Source organism: Monodelphis domestica, chromosome 4 (genome assembly GCF_027887165.1).
Source record: "Monodelphis domestica isolate mMonDom1 chromosome 4, mMonDom1.pri, whole genome shotgun sequence".
NCBI classification, from domain to species: domain Eukaryota; kingdom Metazoa; phylum Chordata; class Mammalia; order Didelphimorphia; family Didelphidae; genus Monodelphis; species Monodelphis domestica.
Window position 1 is genome coordinate 438,004,981 of NC_077230.1, and position 25,154 is coordinate 438,030,134.

Here is a 25,154-nt window from a genome sequence, read left to right on the forward strand (position 1 = left end):
GACCCTTGGAGAGAATCGAGGAAGCCGCTGGTGGCCCCCAGCTGGGCTTCGGAGCTAGCCAGGGATCCTCAGGGGAGGCGGCGGGGAGGACGCTTTTAGCCCACCCAGGAAACCCCCCGTGGAAGGGGCCGGGCAGGAACCAGGCAGCTCTGTATGTGTAGTTGTTGCAGCAGCATGTCATTAGATGGTTTGCTTGGACTCCCAAGGGGTTCTCTCTGTCTCTCCCTCCCTCCCTCCTCCCTCCCTCTCTCCCTCCCTCTCTCTGTCTCTCCCTCCCCCCTCTCTCTGTCCCTTCCTTTCTCTCTCTCTCTCTCTCCCTCTCTTTTTCCCTCTCCCCCTCCCCTCTCTCCCTATCCTCTTTCCCTCCCTCCCCCTCTCTCTCCCTCCCTCCCTCCTTCTCTCTCTCCCTCCCTCCCTCTCTCTCTCTCCCCCCTCTCTCTGTCCCTTCCTTTCTCTCTCCCTCTTTTTCCCTCTCCCTCTCCCCTCTCTCCCTATCCTCTTTCCCTCCCTCTCCCCTCTCTCCCTCTCCTCTCTCTCCCTCCCTCCCTCCCTCCCTCCCTCTCTCTTTCCCTCCCTCCCCCCCCTCTCCTTCTCTCCCTCCCTCCCTCCCTCTCCCTGTCCCTTCCTTTCTCTCTCCCTCCCCCCTCTCTCTGTCCCTTCCTTTCTCTCTCTCTCTCCCCCTCTCTTTTTCCCTCTCCCTCTCCCCTCTCTCCCTATCCTCTTTCCCTCCCTCCCCCTCTCTCTCCCTCTCCTTCTCTCTCTCCCTCCCTCCCTCCTTCTCTCTCTCCCTCCCTCCCTCTCTCTCTCTCCCCCCTCTCTCTGTCCCTTCCTTTCTCTCTCCCTCTCTTTTTCCCTCTCCCTCTCCCCTCTCTCCCTATCCTCTTTCCCTCCCTCTCCCCTCTCTCCCTCTCCTCTCTCTCCCTCCCTCCCTCCCTCCCTCCCTCTCTCTTTCCCTCCCTCCCCCCCTCTCCTTCTCTCCCTCCCTCCCTCCCTCTCTGTCCCTTCCTTTCTCTCTCCCTCTCTTTTTCCCTCTCCCTCTCCCCTCTCTCCCTATCCTCTTTCCCTCCCTCTCCCCTCTCTCCCTCTCCTTCTCTCTCTCCCTCTCCTTCTCTCCCTCTCTCCCTCCCTCCCTCCCTCTCTCTCTCCCTCCCTCCCTCTCTCTGTCCCTTCCTTTCTCTCTCTCTCTCTCCCTCTCTTTTTCCCTCTCCCTCTCCCCTCTCCCTATCCTCTCTTTCCCTCCCTCCCCCTCTCTCCTCCTTCTCTCTCTCCCTCCCTCCCTCCCTCCTTCCCTCTCTCTGTCTCTCCCTCCCTCTCTGTCCCTTCCTTTCTCTCTCCCTCTCTTTTTCCCTCTCCCTCTCCCCTCTCTCCCTATCCTCTTTCCCTCCCTCTCCCCTCTCTCCCTCTCCTTCTCTCTCTCCCTCCCTCCCTCCCTCCCTCCCTCTCTCTTTCCCTCTCTCCCTCTCTCTCTCTCTCTCCCTCCCTCCCTCCCTCCCTCCCTCTCTCTCTCCCTCCCTCCCCCCTCTCTCTGTCCCTCCCTTTCTCTCTCTCTCCCTCCCTCCCTCTCTCTGTCTCTCCCTCCCTCCCTCCCTCCCTCCCTCTCTCTCTCCCTCCCTCCCCCCTCTCTCTGTCCCTCCCTTTCTCTCTCTCTCCCTCCCTCCCTCTCTCTGTCTCTCCCTCCCTCCCTCCCTCCCTCCCCCCTCTCTCTGTCCCTTCCTTTCTCTCTCTCTCCCTCTCTCCTCTCTCTGACCTCCTCCCCCTCCCCCGCCAGGCACGGCTAAGGACGGACAGGGCGAGGAAGGAGGCCGGCCTGGCACCCGCATCACTGGGAGCTACTTGAGCAGGATGGGGACAGGTTCTGGGCTGAGCAGGATGAACGGAGAGAGCCTGGAGTCCCAGAGCCAGGGAGGAGGCCACTGGCCCGGCCCTCACCCTCATTAAGAAGGGATGAAGGACGTATCTGGGTGCGACTACGTGCCCGCCGCGCGCCCGCCTGAGCCCGGGAGTTGTCCGGGCAACGGGTTCGAGTTCTCCGAATCCTGGCTGCCATTGGTCGGATGGTTTTCAAGGGTGATCACTACCAGCCGGGGGTCTGCCTTTGGACCCGTGGCCTAAGCACGCGCTATCATTGGCTCTTATGTTGCCAGGAGCAACCGCGTCTCCACTGAAGCTTGGGGAGTCGGGTGGCCCCTACCGCGTGTTCCCATTGGCCGACAGGACGGGCACCGCGCGCTTCTATTGGCCCGTTGGCTGAAAGGGGCGGGTCCGGCGAGGAAAAGCCTTTTGGTGGGGGCCAAGAAGAGGGAAAGACTGGTTTGAGTACTCCAGGGAGAAGGGGAGAGGTGGGGGTTTGGGGGCCCTCGGAGTCCCGGGAACCCTTCGCCAGGGATCGGGGAGGGCGGAGGGGTAGATCTACAGGGGAGGGGCCCAGGGTCTGCACCCCGGTTTACGAGAATTCGAGCTCTGTGCCTCGGTTTACCGTCCCTCCTCCAGCCCTCCAGGAGTGCAGAAGAGAAGGGGGGGGGGGTAAGGGGAATCCGCGGTTGGGCTTCGAGCTCCTGGGTTAGCTAGGGCGCTGCCTCCAAAAGGACGATGACGACTGCAACCGGCTCGGGTGAGGGCTTCGGCTTGGTGGCCTGGTGGGGCCTGTCCCCAGCGCTGGATCTGCAGGCCGAATGTGAGCCCCTGGTTTGGGCCCGCGGAGCGGGAGGCAGGGGAGCCTGACCGAGGGCGGGGCATGGGTTATGAGGCCCTCCCTGTCGCCACCCCAGGCCCTCCCGATGCCCCCAGCCGTGGGGACCCCCCAGAACTCGACATCCTTCTGCTGGGCTCCGTGGACGCCCGGCATGTCCTTCGGACCCTGGCCCAGGCTCCCCGCTGGCCCCTTCGAAGGTTCAACGTGAGCAGGGTTCCGGGAGAGGCCGGGAGGGGGGGAACCCCTCCTTGGGCTTCTTCTCTCAGCGCTGAACACGGGGCCCACCCTCAGATCCTTAAAGACTTCTTGCGGGATGCCAGGTGGATTGGGGTGCAGGAGACCCCCGGGAGGAGGGGGGGCCTGGGGACCTGAGCATAGGAGGGAGTGGGGGCTGGGGACTCCCCTCAGACGCTGCCATCCCTGATCCTGGGCTTCCTCATGCTTCCTCCAGTTCTTCGTACTGGAGAACAACCTGGAGGCGGTGGCCCGCCAGATTCTGATCCTCAACCTGGCCTTCGAGCCCCCCGAGAAGATGGGCCTTCAAGGTGAGCCCATGGACGCTGCAGTCCGAGACCCCCGGCCAGCAGACAGGTCCTGATGTTCCGTCGGGGACGCAGGGGTTCGTGCTCCCCTCGCCTGCCCCTTCCAGGACCGAGGTGCCTCAGCTCCCAACCCAGGCCCTGCCAGAAATCCCCGTCCCTGGTTCCCTCACAGTCGAGGGCTCGAGTTCCTGCGGCATCTTTGAGCTTTCGGGCCCCCGGGCCTCCCGGCTCCTTCCCCCTCCCCTTCAAGGACCCAGACGTCCCTGCTCCCAGCCCCAATCCCATCGGGGCCCCGGGCCATCCTGCTTCTTGACCCCTCCCCGTTCCGTCGGGGAATCCACCGCGCCGGCTCCCAGCTGCCCTCCCCCGCCTCCCTGCAGAGAAGAGCGAGACGTTCCTGGAGCTCTGGGGGAACGGGCTGGTACGGACCCAGGTGGCCGAGTACATCCGAGCTCAGTCCCAGCGCATGCGCCGCCTCTTGCCTGAGCCTGATGACCTGGCGGCTGAGCTGCCCCAGCTCAGCCTGGAAGCGCTCAAGGTTCGAAGTCCGCGGGGAGGAGCCGAGGACCCTGGTGACAGGGCGGGCTGGGGCGGGGCTCATCCTTTCTGTTTCTCATCCAATCACTTCCCAGATCTGGTATATACCTCCCCAGAGTTCTCCGGTCCCGTCTCTCTCCCTTCCTCTCAAGAGCCGGCCCTCAGCACCCCTCACTCAGACCCCGGCAATGGCCCCCTGTCCCCCCGACTCAGGTCTCTTCCCTCTCCTGTTCATCCTCCAAACGGCGCAGGCGCAGGGCGCCACTCCTCTCTTCTACAGAATGCTGTGGCTCCCTCTTACCTCCGAGATCAAATTTAAACTCCTACTGGGCAGTTAAAGCCCTTCACAACCTGGCCCCAGCCCACCAGTTCAGTTTTATTTTTCATTATAGCCGCCCTCCCCCCAGGGGTCCGGCCTTTTTGCTTTTCCTCGAACACACCGCTACATCCCCTGCCTCCCTGCCTCTGCCCTCTCCCTGGGGAATCCCGGGGTTCCCAGAAGCCAGCTGAGCCCCACAGCCTGAATGAACTCGGCCTTTCCTACCAGTGTTCTCTTTCCCAAATACCCTGAATTGTCTGCTGCCCGGCTTTGCTTCCAGGCATGGTCCAGTCGGATGGGGTGCCTCCCCAGAGCGGGCTTGCTGCTCTCCTCATCTGCATGCTTCTGCCCTCTCATCTCTGCCTCCACCTGCACCCTCTTTTCCGCTCTCTCCCTGCCCTTTGTCTCCTTTCCTCGGGTCACTTTTCTTTGACTCGGTGCTAATCTCTACCTTCTGTCTTTTAGCTCTCTACCTCCCTGTCACTTCGCCTCCAAATGGCACACACACAATATTCATAGAGTTGGAGGGGAGCTGAGGAACCCCCACTTCAGGGAGGGGCCCCAGCAGCCACCTAGGCAGTCGGCTCTACTCTGGGATGGTCCTCCTTATTGGGAAACCACACTTCCATCCAGCTGAAAGGAACTCCAACCCATTCATTGCTCTTAGTTTGTGGCCAGACCCAGGGGAAAGCTCTGCCTGGATCTCTCTTCACTAGCCTGCTCTGTGGCTATCCCTTTGTCCGGCCACCTCAGTTAATTTCAATTCTATCCGCTCAACTCCACCAGCGGGCTTATCCAGCAGGCCCTGGTCATCCAAAGACAACATGATCAGTTGTATTTGCCCCCCACGGAATGGATGGACGGATAGACAAATGGATGCATGGAGCAAGCTCCTCTTATGGACTAGGCATAGGCACGGGCACTGGGAATCCAAGGGCACCGCCTGAACAATCGTATTTGCCCTCCATGCAATGGTTGGGTGGATGGAGAGGAGGCATTTATGGAGCGCCTCTTGGGCGCCAGGCCCCGGGCTGGGCTCGGAGGATCACTAGTCCCGCCCTCCATTCTTTCTCTTCTGGGTCCCTGCCCTCTAGCATCTCTCGGTGTCAAGTCTCCCTTCCTCCCCTTTCTCTGCATTCAGTTCCGGGAGCGGGATTCCCTGGAGGCTGTGTTCACCTTCTGGGCGGCCTCCGAGGTCGAGGCCTCTTTCCCGCTGAGCCGCTTGTGGGACTCTCGGCTCCGGAGCTACCTGGGTTCCCGCTACGACGCCCGGTCCGGCGTCAGCGACTGGGATTTGCACATGAAGCTACATGACCGGGGGGTGAGGGCAGGGCGTTTGGCTGTCTGGGTCGGGAGGGAGAGAACTACCATTCCCAGCAGGCAGTGAGAGAACGCCGCTGGGAGGTAGCCTATGCTTCTCCTCCCGGAGACTTCTGGGAAACGTAGTTTCAGGAACCCTGGCGTTGGGGGGAGCCTGGGCTCCTGGGTTCTTGAAGAGGTGGGAGGATGCGGGGTGGGTAGGGAGGATTCCTGGGCCCTTGACCCCTCCTCCCTTCTTCGGCTCCTCAGGCCCGGGTCATCAACAGCCGAGAATTTCGGCGCTGGCGGGAAACCAGCGTGGCCTTTGAGATTCGCGATGCTTCCGCCTATCAGCTCCCTAACCGAACCCTGGCATCTGGGCGCCTGATGAGCCACGTGCGTGCTCTGGGCCCGCTTCCCCCTCTCTCAGGCTGCGGACCCCAAACTTCCTCTCCCAACCTCCCAGCCCCAAAGGGCCCCCGTGGCCCCAGGTCGCTCCAGGCCCGAGAGCCTTGACCCCCGCGCCCCTAACCCTAACCCCGTCCGCCCCCTAAAGAGGTCGCAAAGGGCCAGGCCCCGCCCCCGCCTTCATTCCAGGTCCTCCCAGACCCCTGGGGAGCCCCAAGGGAAATCGGATGTCCAAGGACTGAGCAATGTCTCTTCCCGACGCAGCGCGGGGAGCGCGTGGCTGTGCGAGGCTACTGGGGGGACGTGGCTACGGGACCCTTCGTGGCTTTCGGCATCGAGTCCGACGATCAGAGTCTCCTGCAGACCCGAAACGGAATGCCGGTTAAGGTGCTCCCCCCGGCTCTGCCTCGAGGCCTTCGGTCTTGGCCGGCAGCGGGGCCTCCAGGCAGACCCTCTGGGCTCCCTCCCTCACCCCCTCTCCCTCGGCCTCCTGGCTCGCCATGACTTCTCGGCCTTCTTGTGTCTCCCCCTCTGGGTGCTTCTGGCTCTCACACTCGGGAGTCTCTGGTTCTCTGTCACTGTCTCTCTCGGCTTCCGGGTTAACGGTCGCGGAATCGCTCCCTCGCCCTCCTGGAAAGACTTAGGGCCCCACCCCCAACGACATCTCGCCCTTCTCTCAGCGGGGTCCAGCCGGCGCACCCTCCCCCAGTCTTCCAGCGCCACTCCGTGGACACGCCCCCTTCCCGAGGCCCCGCCCACACCGCCTACCCTTCCCTTCCCTTCCACAGTGCGCTGGTGAGATCTCCCAGCACAACGTGTCCTCCTTGTTTCGAGCCCTACTGGCTGCCCGAGAGGAGGCGTCTGAGGCTGAACCTGAGGCCGAGGCCGAGGGCGGGACCCCGGGATCTGGTGAGGAAAGATAGGAGGGCACCCAACTTTTCTTCCGGTCCTTCAGGCTCTTACAGATGATCCAGATCCCCAGAGGGGAAACTGAGGCCAAGAGGAGGGTTAGGACTCCAAAGATATGTGAAGGGTCAAGGACAACGTGTGGACTAGTTGGAGGGAAGATCCGAGTCCAGGACGTCTTCCTCACCCGGGGGGGGGGGGGGAGTTGGGGATGGGACTTGGGCATCTCTAGGAGGAGAGAGAAGGTGTGCCCGCGGTCAAGACTGTGAGAGGACTCCAACGAGAGGGAGGAGTCCTCTACTCGACTCCATCCTCCTCCTCCCCTTCTTCCTGGCACCGAGTGCCTGACTCTCCCGGTCTCCTTCGGCTTCAGACCCCGCGGGCTCCAGACCTTTCCGAGTCCACTTCTTGCCCTTGGGGGCCGCCCCGACCCTGCACCATCGAAGTCACTTCTGCAGCCGATTCCACCTTCTCTACGTGTCGTGCGGGTAACTGCGGCCTGAATCCACAGCGCCCCTAGCGCATGCGGCGTCAAGGGTCCAGGAATCTGTCCTGAGCCCCTAAGCCCCATCTCTCTCCGCCCCAAGCGTCCCGAGTGGCTTCTTTCCTTCCTTCGGAGACTAAGGCGTGCTGAGCCGCCAGCGGCCTTCCCCTCCCTCTCTCTAACACACGTCCAGATCCCTTAGGCCTCACCGCAGTGAATCGAGTACTGATCTCCCGGCCCTCTCCTGCCTTGGTCCCGGGAGATCTGACTCCTCCAGCTCTCCTCGGGAATTCTGAGCCCCCAGTTCTCAGCTCATGGACTCTGGCGTCCTGATTGCCTATCCTCCTCCTGCCTCAGGGACCCAGGAGCGCAGACCCCTAGCCCTCTACTCTCAGAAGGGGGGAACCCAATCATTCTGATTTTCTAGTCCCTCCTCTCAGTTCTAGGAGCACCTTGTCCCCTCTTCCTTCTGGGACCCAGGAGTCCTGCTCCAGTAGTGACTGGAGCGTTGCCTTCCTGCCCCTCCTACCTTAGGGACCCAAGAGCATTATTCTCCAGCCCTCTCCTCCCGTGGATTGGGGACCCTGGCGTCCTGATTCCTCCCTCTCATCTTTCTGCAGGATGGTCCACCAGCTGAGCCCGGAGCTCGGGGCCTGCGTGGCTCCTGGAGGACGCCTGGTTGTGGAATTGGCGAGGTAAGCGCTGTCCGAGAGCCTGGGGTGCTGAGGGAGCAAGGGCGCATCCTGGGCTCCCAGACTCCTCTGTTCCCTGACACTCTCCCATCCATCCTTAGGTACCTTGTGGACTTGCGGGCTAAGCAGCTAGACAGTTTCTCCGATCGGGTCCGGGAGCTGGCTGAGGCTGCGGGCTTCGTGGCAGAGCCTCACGAGGGCCCCCCGGAAACCTTCGCCCGCTTCTCGAAAAAGCCCCAGCCGGTCAGCGACGAACTGCAGCCCCAGGATGGCCCTGATTTATGTCAGAAGGCCAAAGCCCCGCCCCTTGACAACCTGATCCCTCCCTCAGAGAGTCTGACCCCGCCCTCTGAAGCCTCCGAGCCCGCCCCCTCTGGCCTTCTGAGACCAGCTTTGCCTCCAGACGCTGCTGGAATGCTGACCCCGCCCCTTGACTCTGTGACTCCGCCCCCAGAGGATCTGAGCCAGCTTATTGATGCTGAGATAGACCCTCTTGGAATGCTGACTCCGCCCCCTGGGGACCCCACTCCCGCCCCCTACGGCAATTCGAGACCAGCTCCGGGTCCCGAAGATTCTGGAATGCTGAGCCCACCCCCGGGGGGCCCAGCCAACCGTGTTCCATGAGAATCTGACCCCAGCCTCAGCTTGTCCCAGGCCTTCGACAATTCTGCGTTTGGGCCTGGGATCCTGAGACTCATAGGGTCTTGCCTTCGCTGCCCTGGCCCCCGATTTTCTTCAAAGCCCCGCCCTTGACCCCACCATACACGCCCAGCCCCCAGGGAGTCCTTGGCCTCCCAGGGAGACAGGAGCTGTTAGAATAAAGAATCGGACCCTATTAGCAGCCTGTGATCTGGGAGCGAGTGCGTCCCATCTCCCCTGCCTTCGGGAAGGGCTGAGGACAGGCCTTGGAACTCCTGAGCCCCTAAGAAAAAGGAGTCCGGGCCTCAAAGATGTCTTAGTCCCGGCTGGAGGAGGATCTGGGCCTCACGACTTCAGTCCAAGAGCGGAGTGGACTAGAGAACCAGGACTCCTGGGTTCTAGGGCGGAATGGGCTGGGGCTCAAGGGGTTTTGGTCCTGGAGAGAAGAGGGTCTGCAGGATCAGATACCTGGCATCCCAAGGGGGCAGTGACTGGCGAATGGGAAATGTAGGTGGCCAAGGGACAGGGGCTAAGGATTGAGAGTCCCTGGTACCCAGAGGGCGGGATGGGGCTCCAGGTGACGGCATCCCCGAGGAAGTACCCCGAGGCTGTGAATGAGAATGTGCCGCTCAGATGATCAGGACCTCTCCTCCTCCTCCTCCTCCTCCTCCTCCTCCTCCTCCTCCTCCTCCTCCTCCTCCTCCTCCTCCTCCTCCTCCTCCTCCTCCTCCTCCTCCTCCTCCTCCTCCTCCTCCTCCTCCTCCTCCTCCTCCTCCTCCTCCTCCTCCTCCTCCTCCTCCTCCTCGCTGGGAGGCGGGACTGGCAATATCGGCTTTAGAGGTGGGTCCCGAGGGAGGGAGGGAGGGAACAGCGGGACGTAGAGCATCTCCCACCCGCTCCAAGCCCCTTATCTCCCTGGCGGATAGTATATTTAGCCTCAGGCTCGGTTCTTATCAGCCAGTGTCCCCAGAGGAGCCCGAGCAGATCAGAGGCTCGCGGACCCCAGCGCCCCAAGGTCAACGCGGAGACTGGGCCAGTGCCCTCGCAACATGGCAGAGGAGTGAGTGCTGTCTCGGGGGCACGGGCGCTCGGGTCCCTGGAGGCAGGGGGGAACAACTCAGGTCCTGGTGTGGGGATAAATCTGGCCTGAGAGGGTAGGGAGGAGTCAAGGCAGGTGCGCGCCCCACTGCAATAACCCCCCCTCCTTCTCTCTGCAGGGGCAGCGACACGGTGAGAAGGGGGAAAGGGGAAGGGGGCCTCGGACGTGGGGGATGGGGACTCCTGAGGAGGGAGCGGGATGGGAAGAGGACCCCGAAGTCCTCGGGAATGTGGGACGGAGGCCGGGCCGGGCCGGGCGGGGCTTTAGGGTTCCCAGGAGAGATGACCCTTTGGGCGTGGGGCTTCTGAGCCCGGCTGAACGGAGTCTCCCCCAGTTCCCGGCGGGGTCGCCACCCGCGCCCAGCCCCGCGGCACCCCCAGTTCGACGCCGCTCTTCTGTCAACTACCGCGCTTATGCCACCGAGCCCCATGCCAAGGTGAGAAGCCAGCACCCGTGCGCGGGGCCTGGGCACTGGTGCTGGTGGGGGGAACCAGGCCTCTCCTGGTCCCTCGTAACCCCGCCTTCCCAAGGGCGAATACTGTGGTGACATTGAACTAGGGCCCCCGGGATTCTGGTCGGTCCCTGAGCAGGGCCCCGCCCACTTGGCTCTGGCTCCGCCCCCAAACCAAAGCCCCACCCATTGGGTTCTGGCTCCGCCCCCAGCATGCTAGCCCTGCCCCGAATTCTAACTACGCGGGGGTACTGGCTCCGCGAATTCTGGCTATCCGGCCCCCTGGATGGCAGTCCTTCCCAGCCCTCCCCAGCCTAACCCCAGCCTTTCCTTTCCTCAGAAGAAGTCCAAGATCTCGGCTTCTCGCAAGCTGCAGCTGAAGGTGAGGGGCGGGGCCCCGGCAGGGGAGGTCCGGGGACCCGGCCTGCGGGATGGGGAGGGGGAAGGGGCCGAGGCTTCCCTGCCTCCCAGCCGCCGCTCCTTCCTCCCCAGACCCTGATGCTGCAGATTGCCAAGCAGGAGCTGGAGCGCGAGGGGGATGACCGGCGTGGGGAGAAGGGCCGCGTGCTCGGGGACCGCTGCGTTCCCGTGGAGCTGGCCGGGCTCGGGGTTGCCGAGCTGCAGGTACCGAGAGATCGGGGACCCAGGATGGCTGGGGCCGGGCTCCACCGTCCCCACGGAGGTCCCTGCATGAGGTCCGCAGACGGCCCCCCAGGGAAGTCCTCCTCTTCCCTCAGGAGCTGTGTCGGGAGCTCCATGCCAGAGTGGACAAAGTGGACGAAGAGCGCTACGATCTGGAGGCCAAAGTGACGAAGAACGTCACTGAGGTAGGGGGCAGAGGGGGCTGGAGAGTCGGCAAAAGGAGGGCGCTTGGAGGCCTCCCGGGGCCCCAGCTGGAGAAGGGAGCCTCCTGTGCCCGTCCCAGGCCGAGTCTGTTCGAGGGCTGCTCATCCCTCCTCTAATCCCCAAACCACCCGGGGTGGGAGCCAGGAATGTGCTTGAAGATCGCTCACCACATCTCAGAGCTGCGGAAACTGAGTCCAGTGCAGGGTGCCAGACCTCCAGCCTCCCAGCCCTGGGAGAAAGGCACGGAGGGGCCCCCTGCACAGGGAGGTCAGGGCTTTGTGCTCCCCCTCAGAGCCAGTCCTCTCGGGGGAGAAGTGGGCTGACTGCTCCTCAAATGGATTGCCTGGTGCCTTCCATCTTCTGCTGGGGGAGGCAGCAAGGGGCACGGGCAGGCCAGGCATCTTCCATCTGCCCCAAAGCAGTCACTTCCATCCGGGCCAGCCCAAGGGATCTTCCCCTCCTGCTCCAGCCAGTCTCCAAACTGGGATGTGGGGAACGTTGGAGGCAAAGAAAAGCCCGGCTCCCAGGCTCCAGCCTCCCATCCCTGGCCTTTGAGGGTAGAGGATGGTGCCCTCCACTCAGAGATGACCATTCTCATCCCTGCACATCCCAGGGCCTCTCAGCTCCTGTAGACTACCACCCGTCCTCCTCAGCTTTCCCAGAGATCCAAAGTGACCCCGCCAGCCTTTCCGTTGTGCCTTCTGAAATGTTCCTGCATGCAGCAAGCGTCACTTCATCTTAAATGGATTCCTCTTGCTCCTTCCATCTACTAGCTCTTACTGAAACCCGGCTCCCCCGAAGGCACAGCTTCCCTGGCGCCCTTCCCTTCACTCAGTCTGCCCCCAACACTGCTTCCAGGTTCTCCTCTGCTTGCATCTCCCCCCAGTCACCATCCTGCTGTTGTCACAGACCTCAGTCGCTCTCTTGCTTCCTCAATGAATTGGGCACCCTGCCCACAGTACTTCTCCTCCACCTCCTGCCACCACACTAAGGGACTTACTACACACACACTAATTCTCCCTCAAGCACCCCAACCACCCACTTTCTCCATGTACTCTCGTCCCATGAGATCCTCCTCCCCTCGCCTCAGTGACACCAAAGATGCCCACACCCTTGATCTTGCCATCATCCATGAACAAGAACGTAGGACGTCCACATCCAAGGTTTCTGAAGCACCTGATTGGCTCACCTCTCCCTCCACTTTCCCCCATGCAACCCTGGTCTCAATTCTCACTCCTTGGTGAACCAATTCTCCCCTTTCCTCTCGGATCACCAGTGGCATTAGCGTTTTGCCCGTTGTGCCCAGACGAGCCTCAATTTTGGATCACTGCCACCATTCACTCCTACACCCATGCTACTTATTGGATGAAGGTGGGGAAAGCCATGCAACCCTTGTGACTGGGGCCCCCACAGACTGCTTACCCAGCCTCCTTGCCTTGTTCATTCATTCTCCACAGCTGCAATTCTAATCCTTTCCATTCCTCCTCCAGCCTTCCATGGCTCTCTAATCCTTTCCATCCCTCCTCCAGCCTTCCATGGCTCCCTCTGTCCCCACTCCCTCAGAGGAGATCCTTGCCATGAGCTCCCTCTTCCTCATTTCCCATGAAGTGCCCCTCTTCCTCACCAAGGCTAACCCTCTGCCAGCTGAGGGGTTACCATGGCCTTCCATCTTCTCCAACAGGTGCCCCTTCTCTCATCCCCACTCTGATTTCTTTTCAATCTCTCTCCCTACGGACTCATTTCTTTCTGCCTATAAACATGCTTGTGTCTCGACTACCCTGGGAGGGTTGGGGGGGGGGGGGTTGGGGCTCTTCCCACCTGCTCATTATTGTTGGAGAGGCAGGCTGAGGAATTGTCCTGTCTGCTCCCCAGATTGCTGATCTGACCCAGAAAATCTTTGACCTTCGGGGCAAGTTTAAGCGGCCAGCCCTGCGCAGGGTCCGGATCTCAGCAGATGCCATGATGCAGGCCCTGCTGGGGGCCCGGGCCAAGGAGTCCTTGGACCTCAGGGCTCACCTGAAGCAGGTGAAGAAGGACGACACTGAGAAGGTGAGCTCCAACACTGGGCCCTCCCGGGCTCCCCTGAGCCTCTGCCTGAATGCTGGGGGATGGAATTGGGCTGGTCCAGGAGGGCTCCCTGTGAAGGTGGCTCGAGGGAGCCTTGAAGGATGGAAGAGGGCATGTGGGAGACCAGAGGAGGTGAAGGACAGGAGAGGAAGGGAGCCACAGTCGCTGGGGGAAGCCAGCTCCGGACCTTTGTCCCTCCCTGCAGGAAAACCGAGAGGTGGGAGACTGGAGAAAGAACATCGATGCCCTGAGCGGGATGGAAGGGCGCAAGAAGAAGTTCGAGGGCTGACGGCAGCCCAGCAGCCGGCCCATGGGGCCCCAATAAAGTTCTCTCTGAGACAGGGTTACTGAGAGCTTCTCTGGGGGCCTTGGGGGGGGAGGCCTCTCTGAGCCGCCATCTCCTCTATGAAATGAGCGCAAACCCAGGACCCCAAGCTCTGATGCACGGGGGCAGGAGGGCTCCTTGATGGATGCTATAGAGTGGGGCCTGAAACCCAAGGAGGGCCTCTTCCTTCCAGGGGAGGCCCCTTGCCTGCCACCCCTCCCCATGAGCCCAGCTCTAAGGCTGGAGCCTGTCCTGGCACCCATCAGCCTGCTCCCGGCATGCCAGGATGCCCTCCCCGCCCGGGCCACACACCTGTTGTCCCCATTTAGGACCTGATGTCACCAATGAGAGACAAAGCAGGGGGGAGGAGAGGGAAACAATGACAGAAGCAAGGGGGGGAGGGAACCCAAGGCTGGCAGGGGCAAAGCCTCAAGTGGAGGCTGGATGATGAGCTGGGGGTGGGGAGAAGCCTGGAGAGGCCTCCTTCTACCTTTAGAAGTCCTGGAGACAGAGGAAATGAGAGAAGCAGCCAGAGATGCCAGAGAGGGAGAGGGGAAAGTGTGTGTGTGTGTGTGGGGGGGGCTCAGGGGATGCAGGTTCCAATCTGCCCTGAGACACTGGTGAGCTTTGTGACCTTGGGCAAGTCCCTGAAGCCCCACTGTCCAGCCTTCACCCCTCTTCTGCCTTGGGAAGGGAAGAGAAGAAAAAGACAAAAAGGAGCATCAAGCACTTACTTTGGGCCAGGCCTGTGCCAATCGCCCAGAAAGAGAGGGCAAACCAGGCCCTTCCCTCCAGGACCAAAGGGGCCGAGGGATGGAGCAGCCCCCCAGCCCAGAGGGAACCAGGATCCTGGGACACAGAGTGGAGCAGGGAGAGCATCCCCTCTGGGAGTGCCATTGTCCTTTTATATTTGATCCCAGGGGTAATAGGGAGTCATAGGAAGAGGGAGAGGGAGGGAGAGGGGAGGCATTTCAGAAACATTTTTCAGAAACATTGCATTGGATGGTTCAGAGTGAGCAGAAGGTAATGAGAGAGGAAAGGCCGGACAACGGGAAGGGACAGTGGGGACCCAAAGACACCAAAAGGAGAGGATTTTGGAGCCAGCCGGAGCCCGGCAAATCCTCGGGTGCACAGCAGGGCTGGGAGAGACCCTGGTCCCAAGAGGCAGACAGAGAGGGCGAGCCAGCCAGTTTGAAGGGGGAAGAGGAGGGGGAGGAGGAGGAGCAGCCCCCGGTCTGCCCTTGTGTGGAGGCTCCCCCCCCTCCCCTGCAGCTATAAAGCCCCCACCTCGCTGCCGGGACTCAGAGCCCAGGAGCAGCTTCCCTCCTTTGCTCACCCGCCCTTTGCTGAAGCTTCAGCGCCAGGTAACAGCCAGCCCAAGCCTGCCCCCAGGCCAGTCACCCAGGAAGGAAGGGAGAGGGAAAGCCTGCCCTGGGCGGAGGGAGCTCCTCATCCCCCAGGATCTGACCCAATGGGGTTCTTTAGCCTGGTTTAGGCCCGAGTTATGGGCCTCGAGGGTCCCCGCCAATTCGGAGATTCTATGGGTGAGACAGAGACAGAGTAGAGAAGGGAGAGACAGAGACAGACACGAGAGGAGGGTGGGAGAAAGAGGGAGACGGAGATGGAGGGACAGAGAAAGGGGAGGAGGAGAGAGTGAGAGACAGGCAGAGGGACAGAGAGAAAAGGAGGAAGAGACAGATGGAGGGAGGAAGAGAGAAGAGACAGTAGGAGACAGAGAGACAGAGACGACAGAGAAGGGGGAGGAGGGAGAAAGGAAGGAAGAGAGAGAAGGGAGAGGCAGAGATGGAGGGAGAGAGGGAGAGACAGAGGCAGGCAGACAGACAGACAGACCCAAGGAGAGTCAGGAAATCCTGAGATACACTTTATTGGGGGGGGCGGCTGTTTATGTGTTGAGAGGACACTTACTGATCTCCCCATAGCAAGAGGATGGCCCCCACCTTTCCCCTCGGAAAGTTCGGCTCCCTCTGTAGGTCTCAGTTTCTCCATCTGTAAAACTGAGTAGGGGAAGCCCAAACCCCAGGCCAGGGCCAAGAGTCCGAGCCAGGGGCGGGTGGGCAGTGCTCCGGTAGGAGACAGTCAGGGTCTGAGTCAGGGCCGGCCGCTCTGCCCTTATTGGGACATCTCCCTGGCCTTGGCCCCGGCCCGAGACCCCCAGAAATAGCTTCTGACAGGTCAGGAGAGGGAACGGGGGCGGCTATTGTCTGGCCCAAGAATGCCCTGAGATAATCTCCCCGATCAGGTTCCTTCCCATCCCCCAGTGCCCTGAGACCAGAAGACAGGTGGTGGGGCTGGGGGGGAGGGGGGAGGGGGGAGGGGGGAGGGGGGAGGGCCCGCCCCCACCCCAGGGATCGCAGCTCCCACCCTCAGGCGTTGGGCATTCCTGGCCTTCTCCCTCCCTGCAGGTCACCCCGACCATGTCGGACACGGAGGAGCAGGATTATGAGGAGTAAGTGTGGGGCGGGGGGATGCGGACGGGGCCACTCTGCTCTCTGAATCTAACTTCTTCCTCTCTCCTGCCCCAACCTGCAGGGAACAACAAGAAGGTGAGTTGGCTTTGGGGCCCCTGGGTCTCTGGCGGAGGAGGGGACGCGTTAACTCTTTCAGCACCACGGCGCTGTCCACCCGCCCACCTCAGTCTTTTTCCCCCCTCTCTATCCCGCCCACCCATTCGGGTCAGAAGAGGAGGCTGCCGAGGAGGAGGAGGAAGGTGAGCCCAAAGGGGCGGGGAAGAGGGATGCCTGGGTCCCTGAGTCAGGGGAGGTGGCTGGAAGCCGGATTTCTGTGGCCGGGTAAAGGCCGAGAGGAGCTTAGAGATCCTGGAGTCCAAACGTGCCCATTTTACCGCTGGGGGCTGGGCGGTAGCGGCGCGGGGCTGCCGAGGTCACCCAGTGGGTGGGACTTCTCCCCTGGGCACCTGATTCTCCCCTTAACAGCCTCTCCTCTCTCTGCCCTCCCCACCCTCTCCCCCCTGCACCGCTGGCGTGGCCGCGCCCCTCCCCCAATTTCTCGCTTCTCCCTCTCCCCCCACCCCAGCCCCTGAGGAGTCGGAGCCGGTCGCAGAGCGAGGTATGATGGTCGCTTCGCTTCCGTCTCCGGGAACATCCAGGCCGCGGCCCCTTTAAGCGCCCCTGGGGCGCCCTCTAAGCAATAACGATGCCCCCCTCCCCCGTACCCCTTAAAGGGGCCGCAACCACTCCTTTCCCCACACCTGCCCTCTTCTTTCCTCGATATACATTCAAAGGTTTGGGGTCGGGGGACGGGAGGGAGGGCACCTGGGAGATCCTGGGGATGGGGGCGCCTGGGTCCTGGAGCGGGTGGAGGAGGGAGTCTCGGTGCCGGGTGAGGGCATATCTGGGGCCCTCAGCTGGAAGAGACGGGGGACAGGAAACCAGGCTGCTCCCCACCAAGTTGTGAATGTATATGGCCGCTGTGTGATCCCAGCTCTGCCCCTTCCCCTCTCTACCCGGAGGAATCGGTGCCCAGAAGCCTGGGCCCTCTCCAGCCTCCCCCCCACCCCAGCTTCCTGTTCTAATGCCCCTTCTCTGTCTTACAGAAGAGGAGAGACCCAAACCCAGGTGAGCGTTTGTCTCAGGAGGCGGGGCACCCGGCGACACTCCCCAAAGGACCACGCCGATGGGGCCTCCCCCTTTCCCAGAGGGCGGCGGGGCGGGGCTCCGAAACAGAAGAGGGCCTTTGCCGCAGAACTGGACCCAGGCGCGGTGCTAGGGCCAGGTCACTGGAAGAATAGGAACTCTCCGACCCCCCCACCCCCACCCCGCCCCGCTTTAGTCCTTCCCCAAGAGGTCTGAGGGGAGGGGGATTCCGGGGTGAAGAGGCTTCATTCTCCCAGCTGCTCTGCCGAGGGACCCCACCTCTGTTCCCCTTCGCTGCCCCCCAGGCCCGTGGTGCCGCCACTGATCCCACCAAAGATCCCCGAGGGCGAGAGAGTTGACTTCGATGTGAGTCACTGTGGGGGTTTGGGGGGCGGGGCGGGGCTCTCCTAAGGCTTCATGTTGGCGCGCTCGACTCTTAAGCATGCACCTGGCGCCGGCTGGCTGGGTGGAGCTGGGGTCTTGAGAAGGTGCAGAGGTCTGTCTGCCCCCTGAAGCCCTGAGCCTGCGCACTGGGAGATCCGGGCGCTAAGCAGCCTGCACCCCCTAAGCTTGGAGCTTGAAAAGACCTCGGAAACAAGATCCTCCCCAACCCCGGCGCCCCCAATCCTGCCCTCAGGACATTCACCGGAAACGCATGGAGAAGGACCTTCTGGAGCTGCAGACCCTCATCGACGTGCACTTCGAGCAGAGGAAGAAAGAGGAGGAAGAGCTCGTGGGGCTGAAGGATCGGATTGTGAGTGGCACTGGCTCCCGAGCTCATCCCAGGGGATGGAGGAGGGTCTCTGGCAAAGGAATCTGACCAGCTCTCCCTCAGGTCCATGATTCTACGACCTGGAAGGGGACTCCAAGGTCTGAGCTTTAAGAGCTTTTAGAGATCCAGCTTTCCATTTTACAGATGAGGAAACCGAGGTCCAGAGGAATACAGTGACTTTTGTGCAGAGGCCAAAGTCTAGAAAGCATTGAATACATCTCTTATTTTAGAGGCAGCTGTGTGACTCTGGGCAAGTCATTTCACCTTTGCTTGCCTCAGTTTCCTCAACTGCAAAATGAGGATAATAATAGCATCTCCCAAGGTTGATGTGAGGATTCAATGAGATAATTGTAAAGTGCTTTGCAAACCTTAAAATACTACAGAAACACTTATTATTCTTATTAGGAGTGGGGATGACTGGGACCCCAAGAGACAGAAGGGATGCCCCTAAGTCTAGGAATCTGGGTCAGAGGTTCTGTCTTCCTTTCCTGACTCTAGCAGGAGTTATGTGGTGTCGTGGGGAAATGGGGGACCAGGGAAAGAGCCTTGGTGGGGGGCAATCCTCTCTGTGCAGGAACGTCGCAGAGCTGAGAGAGCAGAACAGCAGAGAGTCCGGACTGAGAAGGAGAGAGAACGCCAAGCCAAGCTGGCCGTGAGGCTCCCCTTCTTCCTCTGCTAATCACTGACCTTTGTTTTCTGCTGTGTGGTGGGCGCTCCAGTTCCCTAATCTCTAAATTGGGGGGCCTGGATTCTGGGGTCTAAAAGATCCTCCCTGTTGGGTCACTGAACAATGACTTCTCCCAGGGAAAAGAGGTTAGTTAAGCAGGCTCCTGTCTAGGCAAAGTGTACAGGTTTGGGCCTCGGTTCCTTCATAAATGAAAAGGTGCTTATTCTGTGCCAAGCCCTGTGCTGAACCCTGAAGATAGGCAATCTCAATACTTCCCCCAAGGAGTGTGCATTCTATTAGAGGAGGGCGCAGCTGCAGGGCAGGTGGCAAAGCACCAGCTAAAAAGCGAGAGGGTGGCCTCTAAGAGCTCCAGTGTGCTATGCGTCTGTGACAAATAGCTGAAATGGCCGACAAAGGCCCCCCTTCCCCACCCTAACCTGGCCCCTGGGTGTGGTATAATCTCTTTCTGCACACCCCCACCCCAGGAGGAGAAGATGAGGAAGGAGGAGGAAGAGGCCAAGAAACGAGCTGAAGATGATGCCAAAAAAAAGAAGGTCTTGTCCAACATGGGGGCCCACTTTGGGGGCTACCTGGTCAAGGTGAGGCTGGCCGGCCATCTAAGGAAGTTGGGGCTCGGGGCTGGAGATTGGGGCGCCTGGGTCCTCAGTTAATCTCTCTCCCCAACAGGCTGAACAGAAGCGTGGGAAACGCCAGACTGGACGAGAGATGAAACAGAGGATTCTGTCGGAGCGGAAGAAACCCCTGAACATTGATCACATGGGGGAGGAGCAGCTCAGGTGGGGCTAGAAGGGAAGGGGGAGAGGGAGGGGGAAAGACAGACAGACTGGGGTGAGGAGGTTCAGAGAGGCAAGGCAGAGGCAAGGGGAGGCGATATGGAAGCAGATGGAGACAATTATTAGCCTAAGAGCCAGAAAAGGCAATGGAGGGGCACAGCGAGACTGAGATCAGTCAGCCAGTCAATGAGAACTTGGCAAGCACTTCCTCTGGGCCCGGCACTGGGGATGGAAGCACAAAGAATAAAGCCACCCCTGCTGGAAAGGAACTCAAACCTTAATAGGGAAGACAGAAAGAAAAAATGCCAACAGTAATGATGCCCAGCTTCCACGAGGGGGCGACCTGGGCACGTCAGTTCCACTAACCCCCGAGAAAGGACTAAAGCGTTCTGAGCCTCAGTGTTCTGGAAAATGGAGCCAACATGAGTACTAACCTCTCGGGCTGGTGTGAGGATCAAAGGAGGTAACGTGAGCACAGAGCTTTGCCAGGTCTAGGCACATGCCACTGAATACCAGGGAGTTAAATGCAAGGTCCTCAGGCATGGCATTGAACTAGAGGCAATCAGGAAGGCTTCCTGGAGAGGGGAGGAGGTGCTGGAGGCGTTTTCCATGAGGGAGGAGAGCCCTTCTTCGAGGCAGGGGACAGGAAGGAGCCCATTCCAGGCCTAGGACAGAGGGAGCCAAAGTGGCTCTCAGAGGGTGGGAGAGGAAGCCTCCTCAATGAGGATGGAAGATGAGGGTGATACTAGGTGGAGAAGCATCTCCAATACCGAATCCAGTTTATAGTTCTTGCTGGAGACAAGAGGCAACCACTGAGTTGGGGATACTGAGGGCACATCCTCGATTTAGGAAAACTGCTTTGGCAAGAGAGAAGAGCCAGTATTAGGACAAAGCTGGAGGCCCTCGCCCCCCCCCCCCAGGGGAAGAGTGGGTCTATGGAGAAGCTAGCACCAATGGCCCTATAGACATGGAGAGCTCAAGAGGGGCAGAGGAGGAAAATGAGGTGGAGAAACTGAGAGGTGGCTGCAGGGTAGAGGAGGTGAGAGATGATTGCAGCACTAAGGGGGACAAATTAAGGAAAGAAAGAAGACAAAGAATCCTCGGAGATCAAGTCAGAATGGGGGGGCTCGGAGCTAAAGACACACACACACAAACTAGATCAAGTCAGAATGGGGAGCTCAGAGCTAAAGAGACACAAAGAAACCAAACTGAGTTGTGGCCCAAAGGAGATGGAGCTGGGGGCAGAAGAAGTCCAGGGACACTGTCCCTGGATAGGGTTCTGTGCCTGGGTGGTGGCCATTGGGCCCATGCTTCTTGGTCCCACTCCTGCAGGGAGAAAGCTCGTGAGCTGTCTGACTGGATTCACCAGCTAGAGTCTGAGAAGTTTGACCTGACAGAGAAACTTCGGCAGCAGAAATATGAGGTGAGGCCAGGGGAGGCCTGGGATCAGGTGGATTGGGGTGTCCATCGTTCATTCCAGAACTGACTTCTCTGTCCTCCATCCCTAGATCAATGTTCTGTATAACCGAATCAGCCATGCCCAGAAATTGTAAGTTGGTCTCCGCTCCTCCCTCTCCTGTTCTTGTCCACAAGCCCCTGGCAGCCTGCTTTTATCCCTCATCTCCTACTGTTTCTTCCTTTCCCCCCAGTTTCTATCCTGGGGTGTGTGTGTGTGTGTGTGTGTGTGTGTGTGTGTGTGTCTTTCCTTCTCTTCCTCGAGCTTCATTTCAATCATGATCAGGATTCTCAGACTTACTCTTAAAGGCATGATGAAGATGGAAGAAAAGCAGGCTCCGATCTCAGAGAGCCCAGCACGCTTGGCAGTTCGTCAATGCCAGACTAACCTCATTTCCTTTTTTGGCAGGACTACAAGCCTGGCAGATCAGGGAATGTCTTGTGTCATTCCTATGAAAAGGATGGGAAGATGTAGGCTAGAAATAGTATAATTAAGTGGAGGGGCCCAATTTAAAGAACGATCACTAATCTCTCTGCATCATCTTGGAAAGAAATCTCCAGTGGAATGCCCCAGGGATTCCTGGGATCTGCCCTTCCTCCATCCTGTGAATAGAACCTTGTCCTCAGTCCCTGGCCAACTTCTCCTATCTGCAGATGGGAAGTATAGCTGCCATGTTGGGTGCCGGAATCCAAAAGATCTCAAAGGGCTATACTACTAGGCAGGATCTAGTAAGATGCCTATCTATGGCTATCTATGGGAAGAAATAGCTTACACTTTAGTCCATGATAAGGGGGTCAGGGGGACATGGAGGTGCAGCTGGAAGGAGCATCAGTCATCATTTTACATGTGAAGAAACTCTCAAAGAAGGCAAGTGACTTATCCAAGGTCTCACCAACACAACTCACAGGAATTTAGTCAAGGGGATGAAGGGGGTCCTTTGTACAGAGACTGACTCAGAGGGTTTCTTAACTGGGAACTGAGCAGGAGGAGAGGGGAGCAGACTACATGGCCTTCGGGAGACTGGGCTGTGCTCCCAGTAATCCTGAACCGTTCTCTGAAGACAAGGCACAGAGCATTACTTTGGTCATGCAGAAGTAGTGGTGCCACTAGTGAGTCAAGGTCTGTGTTCAAATCCAGCCTCATACACTTACTAGCTGGGTCATTACAGTCACTCTGGGCCACAGCTTCTTCAAGGAGTAAAATGAGGAGGTTGGTTGGACTCAATGACCAGCTCTCATGTTCTTCACTTTCTGGCTGGAAGCCATGGAATCTCCTAATGAGCTGGAAGAGGGTGTAAAGGGGCGATAGAGAAATAGGTGGTGGGTCAGGGGGGCCCCCAATGAGGTGAGGTGTGAAGGCCAACACGGTAGAGGTACTGCCCTAGGTGGCATGGTGGATAGAGCCCCAGGCCAGCGGTCAGGAGGAACTGGGTTCAAATCTGGCCTCAGGCATTTCCTAACTGTGTGACCCTGGGCAAGTCATTTAACCCTGACTGCCTGGAGCTGGCTGCTCTTCTGCCTCAGAGTTATGACCAAGATAGACAATAAGGGCTTTAAAGGAAATTGAGAATGGCAGAGTGGTCTGGCCATGTGGGGAGAGCAAGGGTGTCCCATGCCCTGTTGGTACCCAGAGTCCCTAGTGGCTAGGACTGGGCTTCCAGGGTGGAGGAATCTGGGTAAGAGCCTCCTTGGATGAGGAGGAGGCCCGTGTCCGAGACAATGTGTGGGCACAGACCCTGGGCGCCCACACACCTTAGGGAAGACAGTCACGGGCCCGAGACATTCGGCCCATCTGGAAGCTCAGAGGGAGGCCAGAATGTAACGTGGAGGCCCCCCGCCTGCCCCCCAAAGTCACTCAGTCTCCAGAGGCGCTCAGAGGTGCCTGTGCCCAGGAGGGATGGCCTAGAAACACGGCTCTGGCCAGAGCGGGCTCCTGGCTGCCCTGGCAACCTCCGGGCACCGCAGGTGGGAAGTCCGTGGGATGGGGCCAGCCACCTGGGAAGACAGCCGAGATGCCTCCCCTCCTTGGAGGTCTTCCAGCCGAAGGGACACAGTCACTTGGCAGGCGTGGGGGGGGGGTCAGCATGGATCGGACTAGCTGACTCAGGTCTCTGCCAGCTCTGAGAGTCCGTGGACATGTATGATCTTGGCATGTCCCTGTATGTGAACTTTCCAGCTCTCTCCCTCCCCCATCCTCCTCCTCCTCTCCCCGCGTCCCGTCTGTCTGTCCCCCCGCTCCCAGGCTGAGGCTGCCTGTCCTGCTTTTACCTTGTCTTCCTTGGGGGGGGGGTGTCTGCCTTAGCCTCAGTCTCCCCATCTTGCCATGACCGTCACTCCACCCTGTGGCCTTCCCTTGCCTCCCCTGCCCTCGGAGCGGACTCCATCGATCCGTGAGAAGCGGGCCCCTCTCGGGGTCCACTAACCCCGCCAGCCGCCCCTGAGCGCCCGTGGCTTCCCGGAGTCCCAGCTCAACCTTGGCTCTAACTCTCTTCATTTCCCTGAGCAGCAGGAAGGGGGCCGGCAAGGGCCGAGTCGGAGGGCGCTGGAAGTGAGCCTGCGGCGGAGGAGGGACCTGGAGGGGATCCCGGCGCCCATTTGGTGCCCCTCCCGGAGATGCTCCGGGGGCCTGGGAGCCCGCAAGCAGCCGCTGCCCTTGCCTGAAACCTGGAATAAAGCGAGTCGCTTCTGAGCAGTCAGCCAAGGCCTGTCTGGTTCTTCTGCGCGCTCAGCGGCCCTGCCGGTCCTGCAGGCTGGCAGGGAGTACTTTGGGGAAGGAGTGCTGGGTTTGGAGCCAGAGAAGCCAAAGGGCTGCCTTCGGAGAGCTCAGGTTGCCCCAGAGGACACGGCCTGGCGTAGGCTGGGGCTCAGGGCCCCGGGGAGGGCGGCCTCTCCGCAGGCCCTCTAACAAGTCGGCCCCCTGGCCTTCAGTTAGCACCTACTGGGTGCCGGGCAAGCGACGTGGCTGGGATGGCCAAGTGCGGCTTGTTTCTGGCCCCCGGAAAAGCCCGGACAGCTTAGTTTGGGCCCATGTCCACCCTCTCCCCCAGAGGAGCAGGCGAGCCGGAGCCGGCGTAGATGGGACAGCTATTTTCCCTCTGTACGAAGGAAATGCTTCCAGGCTTCTGTCTCCCCAGCCTTTGCACTGTCCAAACAAAAGCCTCCAGGCCGGGCCAGGGCTCGGCTCATCCTCCTCCTCTCAAGAGGGAGCCAGGCTGAAGGTGGGTGGAAACCTGGCTGGCTAAGTGGTGCGGCCCTGGCTGAGCGGGAGCCGAGTGCGAGGCGAGGCCATCCTTTTACCATCTACTCAGGGGAGTGCCAGTGAGGAGCCTGGGCCAGGGCAAGCGCTCTGGGGTCCTGAAGGCTGGGCAGAACGGATTCCAAAAGTGTGGGGGCGAATTCAGCAAAGTTTCTTCCAGAAAGGAGCCAAAGGACTTAGTGTTCACTCTGTGCCAGGCACTGACATACAAATGCCAAAGCCAAGATGACTCCCTGCCCTCAAGGAGGTGCCCCTGGACAGGAAAGGGGGCACTCGCTGGGAAGTGGGGGCCGACGGGGCATTAGATAGCACTCTGGACCGGGCCTTGGGAAGAGCTGAGCCCCGAGATGCTGGAGAGATGCCTCGAGGCTGCCTGCCTCGGTTTCCTCCTCTGCAGTACTGTGAGGATAAAAGGAGACACTATTCTTATAGCACCATACAGGCCTGTGGGTGATGGACTGACCCGGCGCGTGGAGGTGATGGGCTCCGGGGCCAGCTGCAGGGCATGTGATGAGCTGGGGGAGGAGAGCATTTCCGGCACGAGGGGGCGCTCTAAGCGAGTAGACTAGGGTCGTGTGTACAGACAGCCCCAGCCAGCTCCTGTAGACCTCCAAGTGCCAAAGAGAAGAGTCATGGCTGATCCTAGCAGTACTAGGGAGCCATCGGGGCTTGTTGAGGAGGGGAGTGATGGGGCCATCGCTTTAGGGAAATCCTTCTAGTAGCTGGGAGGAGAGGAAGAGCAGGGGAGCCCAGCAAGGCTCCATCCGTGGACATGCACTCTGCTGAGCCTGGGGGCCCGAGGGGCTAAAGCTAGTCCCTGCCCTCCAGGAGCGCCTGGTCTAATGGGGGAGAGGCAGGGACAAGCGGCAGACAGGATTGGGGGAAGGCTTCCTGTAGGAGGCGGCCTTGAAGGCAGGGGATGGGAATGAGGAGGGAGAGCTTCCAGGCCTGGGGAAGCGTCAGAGGGCATGGCTAGAGCTGAGCAATGGAGTCCCAGCCCGGAGTAGGTGGGGTGGGGGAGAGAGGAGAGGCCCGGAACATCCAATAGGGGGCCTCCCCCTGGCCAGTCTGTAACCGCAGCTGCCGCCTAGGGGAGCTCCATTACCGCCAGCTGTTGCTCTTCTCGGTCATTGAGACGCCTCTTTAAGCCGGGTGGGATGGTGGGGCTGCAGGAAGGCTGCGGAGGCTGCCAGGGGCCGCTGGGCAAGGAGAGGGCTGGGCCCGCCTCCCCAAGGAGTGAAGCCGAGCCGCCTCCTCAGGTGAGGGAGGCACAGGTAAAGGAGGAAGGCT

The 25,154-nt window shown here is 60.3% G+C and overlaps 3 protein-coding genes across 6 annotated transcripts; all 3 read left to right on the forward strand.

Annotated features, from left to right (window-relative positions):
- The first annotated feature begins 2,137 nt into the window (after positions 1 to 2,137).
- DNAAF3 (dynein axonemal assembly factor 3) lies at positions 2,138 to 8,714 on the forward strand. Its single transcript, XM_016427344.2, has 11 exons — positions 2,138 to 2,674; positions 2,769 to 2,896; positions 3,144 to 3,237; positions 3,615 to 3,772; positions 5,232 to 5,411; positions 5,660 to 5,785; positions 6,062 to 6,184; positions 6,586 to 6,706; positions 7,077 to 7,191; positions 7,808 to 7,882; positions 7,981 to 8,714. Exons 1-11 carry the CDS (start codon positions 2,590 to 2,592, stop codon positions 8,501 to 8,503), a joined length of 1,728 nt encoding a protein of 575 aa, XP_016282830.2. The 5' UTR covers positions 2,138 to 2,589; the 3' UTR covers positions 8,504 to 8,714.
- Positions 8,715 to 9,467: 753 nt separating this feature from the next.
- On the forward strand, positions 9,468 to 13,325 carry TNNI3 (troponin I3, cardiac type). 2 transcript variants are annotated; one of them, XM_056796615.1, is made up of 8 exons: positions 9,468 to 9,578; positions 9,736 to 9,748; positions 9,952 to 10,053; positions 10,409 to 10,450; positions 10,561 to 10,692; positions 10,806 to 10,895; positions 12,787 to 12,963; positions 13,187 to 13,325. In XM_056796615.1, the coding sequence occupies exons 1-8, from the start codon at positions 9,568 to 9,570 to the stop codon at positions 13,268 to 13,270; spliced, it is 651 nt and encodes a 216-aa protein (XP_056652593.1). In that variant the 5' UTR covers positions 9,468 to 9,567; the 3' UTR covers positions 13,271 to 13,325. The 2 variants fall into 2 exon arrangements, with proteins under 2 accessions (XP_056652593.1, XP_056652594.1); XM_056796616.1 differs by having other exon boundaries at positions 10,412 to 10,450.
- Positions 13,326 to 14,293: 968 nt separating this feature from the next.
- On the forward strand, positions 14,294 to 23,304 carry TNNT1 (troponin T1, slow skeletal type). 3 transcript variants are annotated; one of them, XM_056796613.1, is made up of 14 exons: positions 14,294 to 14,670; positions 15,730 to 15,773; positions 15,857 to 15,870; positions 16,005 to 16,034; positions 16,361 to 16,393; positions 16,884 to 16,902; positions 17,226 to 17,286; positions 17,558 to 17,674; positions 18,267 to 18,344; positions 18,845 to 18,958; positions 19,047 to 19,156; positions 20,486 to 20,576; positions 20,662 to 20,702; positions 23,115 to 23,304. In XM_056796613.1, the coding sequence occupies exons 2-14, from the start codon at positions 15,742 to 15,744 to the stop codon at positions 23,158 to 23,160; spliced, it is 786 nt and encodes a 261-aa protein (XP_056652591.1). In that variant the 5' UTR covers positions 14,294 to 14,670; positions 15,730 to 15,741; the 3' UTR covers positions 23,161 to 23,304. The 3 variants fall into 3 exon arrangements, with proteins under 3 accessions (XP_056652591.1, XP_056652590.1, XP_056652592.1); XM_056796612.1 differs by having other exon boundaries at positions 14,295 to 14,670; positions 16,881 to 16,902; XM_056796614.1 differs by lacking the exon at positions 16,361 to 16,393 and having other exon boundaries at positions 14,296 to 14,670; positions 16,881 to 16,902.
- The last annotated feature ends 1,850 nt before the right edge of the window (positions 23,305 to 25,154 follow it).

Bases quoted from the DNA above. Each gene is read 5' to 3' on its own strand.
- TNNI3 (XM_056796615.1), top strand. The intron at 10,451-10,560 runs GTGAGGGGCGGG...CTTCCTCCCCAG, and splicing joins CTCGCAAGCTGCAGCTGAAG to ACCCTGATGCTGCAGATTGC. The intron at 12,964-13,186 runs GTGAGCTCCAAC...CCCTCCCTGCAG, and splicing joins AGAAGGACGACACTGAGAAG to GAAAACCGAGAGGTGGGAGA.
- TNNT1 (XM_056796612.1), top strand. From the start codon at position 15,742: ATGTCGGACACGGAGGAGCAGGATTATGAGGA. The intron at 20,577-20,661 runs GTGAGGCCAGGG...CTCCATCCCTAG, and splicing joins TTCGGCAGCAGAAATATGAG to ATCAATGTTCTGTATAACCG. The intron at 20,703-23,114 runs GTAAGTTGGTCT...TTCCCTGAGCAG, and splicing joins ATCAGCCATGCCCAGAAATT to CAGGAAGGGGGCCGGCAAGG.
- DNAAF3 (XM_016427344.2), top strand. From the start codon at position 2,590: ATGACGACTGCAACCGGCTCGGGTGAGGGCTTCGGCTTGGTGGCCTGG. The intron at 3,238-3,614 runs GTGAGCCCATGG...GCCTCCCTGCAG, and splicing joins CGAGAAGATGGGCCTTCAAG to AGAAGAGCGAGACGTTCCTG. The intron at 5,786-6,061 runs GTGCGTGCTCTG...TTCCCGACGCAG, and splicing joins CTGGGCGCCTGATGAGCCAC to CGCGGGGAGCGCGTGGCTGT.